The sequence below is a fragment of the Vicia villosa genome, unplaced genomic scaffold, assembly GCF_029867415.1.
Source record: "Vicia villosa cultivar HV-30 ecotype Madison, WI unplaced genomic scaffold, Vvil1.0 ctg.000650F_1_1_3, whole genome shotgun sequence".
In the NCBI taxonomy this organism is placed as follows: domain Eukaryota; kingdom Viridiplantae; phylum Streptophyta; class Magnoliopsida; order Fabales; family Fabaceae; genus Vicia; species Vicia villosa.
In genome coordinates this window covers 65,138-75,525 of record NW_026705292.1, presented here as the reverse complement: position 1 = coordinate 75,525, position 10,388 = coordinate 65,138, and the positions used below count along the sequence as shown (strand labels likewise).

General features: G+C 34.9%; 1 protein-coding gene across 1 annotated transcript; it reads right to left on the bottom strand.

Moving 5' to 3' along the window:
- Positions 1 to 3,237: 3,237 nt before the first annotated feature.
- Positions 3,238 to 4,893, bottom strand: LOC131630156 (UDP-glucose flavonoid 3-O-glucosyltransferase 7-like). Its single transcript, XM_058900949.1, has one exon. It carries the CDS (start codon positions 4,822 to 4,824, stop codon positions 3,373 to 3,375), a length of 1,452 nt encoding a protein of 483 aa, XP_058756932.1. The 5' UTR covers positions 4,825 to 4,893; the 3' UTR covers positions 3,238 to 3,372.
- Between the last annotated feature and the right edge of the window lie 5,495 nt (positions 4,894 to 10,388).

Here is a 10,388-nt window from a genome sequence, read left to right as displayed (position 1 = left end):
CCACTACGCATAGAATTTTCATTATTGTTTCAAATTCAATTTCTACTTCCTACACAGTAATCTATTTCCTATTACTAAATCAATTTCTCTTTTCCATTGACATATTCTATGAACTCAGTATGCAATTTAACAACAACACAATCAAAGGACATTTTTATGGATTCAACAAACAACAAACCTAATCATGTTAATTTATCCATTGACCCAATCATACTAACCCATAATAATAAGGATTCTCCCCCCTTACCTTGGTAAATCTAGACTCTTTCACCATAGCTCTAAGATTTTCTCCAAAAGAAATCCTTTCTAACATCATTTGGAGACAAACCTAAAAACAAGTTCGTAAATCGGCTTATCATACGAATTTAAAACCCTCAAAATGAAAATCGCTCTGGTCAGAACTTACTTTTACGAGTCAGGAACTCCGTGACCAAGTATCGGAACGATCCAACGGTTGGATTGAGATATACGTCCGATTTGCCAAGGTGGTTTTCTGCTGAAACTTGCTGCAAAAATTGAGGCTTCCTCTATAATTTGTCTTCTTCCCTGAGGTGCTCTTCCCTTTGAGCTTTTCTCTCTTCTATTTCTTCTTTTTCCCCCAAAATGAGTTATGATTCTCCAACTCTAATCTCTATTCTTACTATCTCTTATCTTAATGGGCTTAACCCATAATCCATCTATTATGTTATATTCTACCACTTAGGCCCAAATCATTAGAATCTCTCTAATTACTTAATTAAGCCAAATAACACAAACACACACATAATTAAATACTTAAATAATAATTATATCACATAATAACTAAATAAATAAATAATTATTAAGTACATCAAATAATATAATTACTAAAATAATAGCGAATAAAATTGGGCTGTTACAGGCATAATCTAAATCCAGTTCCATTATTGTACACGAATAATATTTTCCAAAGATTATTTCAATTTTCGTTTTTAGCATTATCTCCAGGTTCTATTTAATTGCTTTTTATTTGGTTATGATTGTTTCGATACCATTTATGTGTTGTTGTCCCGTATTGTTATAACCAAGCATAAATTAATTATTGTTTTCAAAATCATGTTTTGTTTCATATTTAATAATCGTAATAGCATGTTTATGTTTAAAATCATGTCCGGCTAAATCATTTGATACTGGTATGTGATAACCGTCGTCCAAACAGGATTTGGTAAAAATTGGCGTTAACTTCTATAAACTATTTTTCTGGTTTTAGTTTCTAATTTTAAAATTAAAAGGCTTAATACTTTTTTTGGTCCCTTATGTCAACCTCATGGTTCATTTTGGTCCCTTAACTTTAAAAAGTATCATATTGGTCCCTTAACTCTTCAAAAGGTGTCATTTTAGTCCTTTTTGTCACATTAGCGACGGAAAAACTCGAAAATCCGTCGCGAAATCCGTCGCTAATATGACAAAAATGACTAAAATGACACCTTTTGAAGAGTTAAGGGACCAATATGACACTTTTTGAAGTTAAGGGACAAAAATGAACCCCGAGGTTAACATAAGGGAGCAAAAATGGTATTTTGCCAAATTAAAACGGTTTTTGTAACGAGAGTAAGAAGCCAATAAAGGTTACAGTTAATAGAGCGACAATTTGAGATTTTAACTGGATAGTAGAAACTAGGCATTAATCCTAAACACAACGAGAGCACTTTAAGATTAATTAGAACTTATTAATTTCTAAAAATTACTTTTAATTCAAATGAGTGAGCGACAACAAAGCATTATGGTTTAAGAGTATAGTCAGAGTCAATAGCACAACAGCGTGAGATGAAGTCTTTTAAATTATTATTTTTAGCTGAAAAGTATTTTGACACATTTTACACCAACATTTTACCGAGTCGCCGAAGTATGATGCGAGTTACATATCGGTGTCTCGTTATTTAATATTACTCCTAAAGTTTTATTTCCTCATTTAAATTTTATTTCTTGTTTTTGCAACTAAAAATCCTTTGCGATAGCCTTTGATTTACAAAGCAATAGTAGATAGCGGTAGGTTGACTATTGGTCTCTGTGAGTTCGACAATCTTATATATTACTTAGATATTTCCGTTCACTTGCGGACGCATCATTCTCATAAATATTTAAGGGGAAATTTATTAGATACTGCCAAAGATAAATTATAGCAACGCTTGATAATCGTCCCCAGAAGTAGTTTAGGGAACATTTGCGAGGTGTTGCGAGAATTGTCTTCGCAACACACACAAATCGTTGCCTGATCTTTTTTTAGGAAACAATTTACACATATTGCCTAAAAAGTGTTGCCAGAGACAATAAATGCTGTAAGGAATGGTGGAAACCCAATATGAGGATTATCCCACTTCAAGAAAAGCCTTTTCCAGGATACCCTTCTTAGCAAAAACCGACATAGTGGAAGATTATATGGACCCTTCCCATGGAGATGTTGGATTTGTATGATTCCCTTTCACGTTCATTTGCAATTTTTTAGCCATATTACGCTAATGTTCTCAAATACAGAGAAACAAAGTATCAAGAGGGAAAAAGACAACTGTTTAAGAAAAAGGAGAAAGGAAAGGTCAAAAACGAAATGACTCTAGTTCTTCTTAGACTAATGTTCTAAGGTTCCAAAAAGAAAAATGTCTTATCATGAATCACATCCCTCACACGCAACACTCAAGCGCTTCAGTTCCCAAGGAAATAACCCTTGAGTAGAAGTTTGATGTTACAAACGATAGAAGCACGAAGTAGGGATGATCCGAAGCTGAGGTGAAATTCTCCAAACCATTACCTTCTTATTCAAGCGGGAGTGCTTAGGGCTCTAGGCCGACCATATTCTCCTCGAACCGACCACCTCGAGTTAGACCGTCAACGGGCCACCACCTATCAAACACCTACACGGTCATATTCCTAGAATATTCTCCTTACCACAGGACTACCCTATACCTTACTACAGAAGATCTATGCCCTAGCCACATCCAACGGTCCTCTCCATTCCACACTTGAAAGATAGCGAGCCTGTTATTCTCCCCCTCGATATATAGGGAATGACGCCATTTTAGGTAATAAGTTTCAAACACAATTTGAAAACTCTCTATTCTTTTACATACTGACTTAAGCGTCAGAATACTAACCTTGCAGGTACAATCCCGCTCTGCCGTATTGTAAACTCCTTTCCAGCGTAACTTCCATAATTCTCTCTCTATTTCTTGTTCCATAACAGAATAATAACTAACAAAATTCATGAGTTACTCTTTAATTTAATTTTAAAATAAATAAATATTAAAAATAATAGGATGTCCAACATTCACCATGATTTCATTTCAAATTTATTTTTAATCATAACAAGTATCTTATTAATTAGAAAACATTGAAGAAAAGTTGAAAATTGCAAACAAACTAGTTTTGCTCTACTGATTTAGACGTTACCACACTCTCAAGATAATCAACCAGTTTAGTAAGACAATTTTGTGACGATCCACCTTCTTGAACAGCTTTCCAAGCTTTCACCTTCATTTCTCTAGCCCTTTTTCTTATCTCTCCACCATCACCATCACTATCCATCAAACTCTTCACACCCTTCTCAATCCTTTCCCTACTCACCACCGTCTTCTTAGCATCATAAGGTGACATACTCCACTCCGTCGCACCAACCTCCACACCAATACAATGCACCTCCGTCACCAACTTCTCGTTGTAATACTGATCTCCGAACCCCGGCATCGTGATCATCGGTACCCCGGAACTTATCGCTTCCACCGTCGAATTCCAACCGCAATGCGTCAAGAATCCACCTATTGATGGATGATCCAATATCAACGCCTGCGGAACCCAATCCTTGATCAATAGTCCTCTATTTCCATCCTTTGTTCTCTCTACAAAACCTTTTGGTAACCAATTATCATCCTCTTCTCCTTCTTTTCCATGCACCACCCAAAGAAAACTATGCTTCGAAGATTCGATTCCGAAACCTATCTCCTTAAGTTGCTCATTCGATAATCGACATAAACTCCCGAAGCTAATGTATACAACCGAACCTATCTCCTTTGTGTCGAGCCATGCGAGAGTCTCGTGTTTATCATTAGAATTAGTATTACTACTAATTGGGTTCTTCTCTTTGGGGTTTTCCACCATGAGAGAAGTAGGTCCTACGTGCCAAACCCTACGTCCGGTGAGATTCTCATAATATTCGGTGTAACCTTCGTCGAGTTCGGCAAAACTATTTACTATAACGCCATGCGAGCCTTTTTCTGCTTCGACCAGTGACTCAGTGACCCTAGCGAAGCCTGGTGATGGTTTAACAGGAAGTGTAAGTGGATGAGGAAGGCCGGGGATATGATAAGGTCCTGAATCAGAAGCAAAAGCTTCAGGATGAGATTTTATAGCTTCGATGAGACAAACATCAAATATCGAAATCGGGTTAAAAACAAGTCTCGGGATTCGAAGGTCTTTCGATGTTTGTTCACTCCACGTGAACATGATATCAGGGATGAAGACATCAGGGGGATTTTGCTTCATGAAGCTTTCGATATCGGGTTTAAGGAGGTGAGCAGCCATGGCAATTTTGCCGGCGGTTTGGTTATCGGAGGCGGCGAAGAGATTTTCGACGCCGGGTGGGAGGCCGAGCTGGGTGGAGGGGAAGTTGATGAGGCGGATGGTGATATGGTGGCCGGAGGATAGGTCTTGTTGGATTGTTTTGTTGAAGAGCTGAGCGTTGGAGGGAGTTGTGATGATGGTGACTTGTTGGTTTTTTGAAGCTACTAAACGAGCTAGGTTGACGAGAGGGATTAAGTGTCCTTGTGCGAAGAATGGGAGCATGTAGATTTTCAATGGCTTTGATTCTGATCCCATTTTTCTTTTTCTTGGTGTTGGTTTAGTAGTATATGTTCTTAATGTATATATGTATTATGTAAGTAGTGAGTTACACTTATCTAAGGCACAAACAGTTCATATAAAGGGACAAGGAAGGATTAAAATATGTTGTAATTGAGAAACGCGAGCTGCTCGTTCTATCGTTGCTTATTGTTTTAAAATCATAGCTCGTGGACTGCGTGGAGATTTTTTAATTGACAAAAATTCTTGATTATTAAAATATTTCAATTTATGATGTAAACATAAATTATTTCATGATCTGAATTTTCAAAGAAAATGATATATGCTACAATCAAGTACATAACATGTGCAAAGTGATGAAAGTATGTAAGCATATTTGACATGTGTACGATAATGATAAGAACCTTTTGGGATTTATATCACCATTATGCTCTTGTTCACTTCCTCTATTTGTTACAATCTGTTTACATCGTATCATATCTTTCTCAATTCTAATGCATCTATTAAAACTTGATTGCATATTCCTAATTTCTATTATTAAAATATTATTCTGTTAATCCTCTGCCTAATCACAACTTGAAAACAAGGTTTGCCTAATCACAGCTCTAATGTATCTGTTAGTTGCTCTGATTACTGCTTTTCTCTAGTACTTTATCTCCGAATCAGCCGGAATTTAGGTTCTCGATTTCGCATCAATGGCAAAGAATCAGTAACTAGAGCTGTTCTTCCTAAATTCTATTCCGCTGATCTTCACCCCGAGAGCTGGCACGTGTTTTCGTCATGCGGGAAGCGTTGTGTTCTCACTGCGAATCAGAGGATCATGGTGGAAACTTTTTTTGAAGGAGTTGTTGGGTGCTGAAAATTTATTGTTTTTAAAGTTATTTAAAGGGGGTTTAAAACTCCCGCAGTCTATCTCTTTTTTTTTTGTTAACTTTAATTGACGTGACGTGACACGTAAGCCTCTGTTAGTGGAATCTAACGGAAAGGATCAAAAATAGGGACGGAAAATTTTGCGAGGACCATTGTTTAAAGAATTTTTTTTGTAGGGACTAAAATTGAATATTGCCATATTTATAGGGACCCCTGACATATTTAACTCAAAATAAAATGATAATAACTTGTTCGTTAAAGTATTTGTTGTTTGACCAAATTTAATTTGTGAAATTCTAGTTTTACATAAACATGTACAAAACAGGTACAATAGCAAGTAGTTATATGAAATGTTAAGACATGTTCTGTGACAACACGTCTTATGAGATGTCATATGCAGAAACTCATGACATCGCGCCTGCTAAGCTAAAAGATGAAGATTCCAGATGTAATTAACAGATGCAGAATATTCTATGGAATATTATACAATAATATGTGGCGCAGTTTTAAAGGTCAAGAGAATCAAGTCAGAATATTGAAGATTATGTAGTTTTTAATTATAAAGACAATTTAGGAAACTTATGATTTAAAGACCTTTCTTTTAGTAGAAGTTTTCTGCTGATTTGTAACAGCAAATAATGCTGTAATTGAAGGCCCAAGTCCAGTTGGGAATATGTTATAAATAGGAAGCTTTGTAACCTAGTTTATTGAGCAAGCCGAGTATTGAAAAGATATAAACATTAGGGTTTGTTAAGGTAGATCACCCAAACTGTGGGATGGCTACCATGTTCTTCTCTAAACCTGTAGGGAAGAGAAGTATTGTTCTCACTCTAAACCTGTAGGTAAGAGTTGAGTGATATGTGTCTCTTGATCGAAGCTGGTAAGCAAGATCAAGGTGTGTTTGAAGTGTGACTTCACTCTGTTCTTATTGTCGTCTGTTTGTTATCACTGGTCGTGATTGAAGAGATTTGAGGGGGGGCCTCATATCTATGTGAGTCTTAGATAGAAATCTAACTTGGGTAGCGATTAAGTGAGAAGTTGTAAACGGGGGAGTTTAGCTTTGAATTGATACTATCATAATGGATTTATCCCTGGCTTGGTAGCCCATAAAGTAGGTTGGTTGAACCGAACTGGGTTAACAATTCTTTATGTTATCTATTTTCTACACTGGTTTATTGATCTGGTATAAGATGTTATAACATTGTTTATGACATCAGGGAATTCTTTCAGCAAATCAACCCAGTATCCTTATGATCTTCTATCATGCTAGTGTTAAAACTGAAGATCATACTATCCTACTTTTGCAGTTTTATTGTAAGTATGAAGTGCGCCTAAGAATTAGGTTCTTAAAAATTTATCCGTTTTATTTGGTAATATGTGGATAAGTTTTCTGGTTTATGGTGAAGTTATGGAAAGCGTAAAAAGCAGAAAATAATTGACACCGCGATATATCCTGGTTCCCCTCACAGTCCGAGAGTACTCTAGTCCCCTTTCAAACACGAAAGAGATTTTACTAGTGTAAGCAACTTACAAAAGCCTATGCAATCTACAAGAACAATCCTCTTGTGTTTGACTAACAAATGATCAAGAGAACAATCCTCTCCTTGATCAAACCAAATGATTAAGAGAACAATCCTCTCTTTAATCAAGCAACCCTTGTCTCCAACAATCTTGAATGACAAGTCAACAATAAATATTTGTTTAAGTAAGAAAATATATGAATATTGTATATATCTATAAGAAAGATCTTCCCTTCCAAGCAAGCAATTATCAATGATAGTATAGTGCTTGTAACACAGTGGGAGAACTGACTTTTATTTTTGCAAACAAATGTTGCGGTGAACAAAAGTCGCCACTGACTTTTATTTTGTTCAATTAATAGGAAATGTATAAAATTACAGGAAAGACCTAAAAAAGAGTTTGAGTTCGGGGGGTAAGTTATGAAAAGGGAAGGTGTTAGCACCCTTTTCTTTCGTAGCTATCTACGGGCTCTTAATTTGCTTAGCTCGTTTTGTTTTGTTTGAAAAGCTTGAAAAAGCATAGTGTGTGTGTGTTTTGAAATAAAGTGCCAATAAGGCAAAGCTTCGTAATTATCCTTGTGTCAATTCTCAAGAATATTTATGAAGTGTTTTTGAAGTTTTGTTTGATTTGAACTTGTGGTGAAAAACATTTTTTGTTGAGCAAGCAAATTAAGAGCTACTTACCCTAACACTTAGTCTTTCCTATACTTTATACTTTTCTTTAAAGGATAAGACTAACCATACCATTTGTGGGTAGATGGTCCTATCTATTGGACGTATACGGGACATCGAAGGGTCATCAACGGTCGTTGAAGGCAACATGGTAGAGGTACCTTTAGCAAATTTGAAAGGACAAATAATCTCTTTTCGTAGGCAACAATTTGAGGGACAAGATCATGTATTCGTAGGCAACATCGAGGGTGAGGGACCATGATCTTTGATGATTTTTCAATTGAGAGACGTTTGCTATAGGTACCTCTATATTCAAGAGACACGACCATTATTCATAAGGCAACCAAGAGGGGCGTACCCTAGGGGTGAAAGTGTGTGCGAGTGAGTTAGATTCGAGTATTTTTATCTTGCATTAGGATCATTCTAAGATTGATTTTATATTTTGCCATGCAAACCCTAATTAGCATACATCTAAGCAGTTAAGTATTTGCGGAAATTAAAGTGCAGAAAGGTAAGAGTCCTACGCTATTACATCGTTTTGGGAGAGTTACATAAGTATAAAGAAAGCAGAGAATTTAAACCTAGACTATTACAAGGCTTCGGGATGGGGGTTTACACGTTTAAACGAATGGGGATAAAAAATTATTACAAAACCGAATGAAAATTAAGAGCGGAAATTAAACGGTCAAATGTAAAAGAATTAGTAACTTGCAAATGTCCATGAGAAACGTCCCAAACTTCAAGGTAGTACCTCACATAAATATAAAATGTTAGTACAGATAAAATGATACATGAATAATGATAAGATATAATCAAATGATGATGAAAATTAGCTAAAAATTAACTAAGAATATACTAAAAGAAAATTAAAATGACATATTTTTTTGTATATGAGAAAATAAACTATCCTATATTTTGGAGTTTTCAATATGTAAAAAAATAAATCTAATTATCTAACATGTTTTTATATTTTTATATTTAATCAATTAAAAATTTAAACAATAATTAAAATAAAACCACATGGGCTAATTATGAAAGAAAAAGGGGGTTCAGACTAGAAGTTGATGGTACATCAAAGTGGAAACGGATCTGGGCTCACATAATTTAACTAAGCCCAAGTAAGTCATTGAAAGAAAAAAAAACATAGCAAACAAATGGCCTCTTATTCTTTCTCACGCTTTCTGTATCTCTCTTTGTTAACCATGGCCAAACAAATTCTTCTCAAAATTACAAACAACAACACCTAATAATCTTCTGTGTGGTAATAAAATTGTATGTACAAGGCTAAAATTTAGAAAGAAAATAGGTATGAGAAAAAAATTGTTTTTAATTGACCTTTTATCGATTAATGATCTATTAATAAGAAAATAATTTTGAAAACAGATAGATACCATCAGACAATATTCATCACGTGGTTAAAAAACAGACAAATTAAAATTAAAAAAAAATTAAATGGGGGGTCTCATATAAAAATCATCGGCCCCAAAATAATTAAAAAAAACTTGGATTAAATAAAGTTCTAAAAAAAGTGTTTGAGTTGACAGTGTGAAATTAGTAGATGATTGTTAGAAAATTGTTAGTTAATTGTTAGTGAAAAATAGAGAGTGTGGAGTACTCTATTTATAGAGTGGAATTAGGTCAAGATCAATCCTAAATAAAGAAATGATTCAACCCAAAGACCCATGGACCTTCTTGATCCCTAAGATTAAGAACCTAGACACAGGTGTGTCTAGGTACATCCTAGTGCAAAAAAAGATAAAAAAAAGGTTTAAAAAAACATGGAAATGTACCAAGTGGGAATTGAACCCATGACCTTTTGCTTGCAAGCCTTATTTCCTAACCAACTAAGCTATGTTATTTATTTGAAATAAAAAGTCAATTGAAAGTGTATGAAGCATCGGCCAGCATTTTCTATTTATTTAAATATAAGCAATTTAAGAGTAAACTGCTATATTTTAAAATAGGATTTAAATCGAATATTTATAAAATTCAAGATGTCAATGTAAATGAACCTAAGATTTTATAAAAATCCAATTTTGAAAATAATTTTGAAAATTTTTGTCACTAAAAAGTGTGGGCAAATTTTGGGGTACAACAGTGCTCAATGTTTATGATCAATGATATGAATTTTTTCTGGACTTGTATGGAATACTAATGCTGAAAAAGTCAATATGAAAGTTTGAATATCAAAGAGCACTTGGTGTGAAATTTGAGAGAGCAAGTGTATATAATTGCAAATGGAAGAGGTAATTATGAAATCTGAAAGTGAGGGTATATATAATGCCTTAACACCCCTAGGAAATAGTAAGATTCAATGAAAAGGTGCAATGTTTGAGTGGAATAAAATCTGATTCGTATGCACTGAAAATGAATGAACAAATGCTACTGTTTCAGCCGTAACGGGTTACGAGAATGGCCGCAACCGGTTACGATGTACCGTTATAAAAGAAAATTTGAAAAACGCGTTTTCGTAACCAGTTACACCAAGAACCGTAACCTGTTACTCTGGGAGAAAAAGGA

Coding starts and splice junctions, on each gene's coding strand:
- LOC131630156 (XM_058900949.1), bottom strand. CDS start 4,824: ATGGGATCAGAATCAAAGCCATTGAAAATCTACATGCTCCCATTCTTC.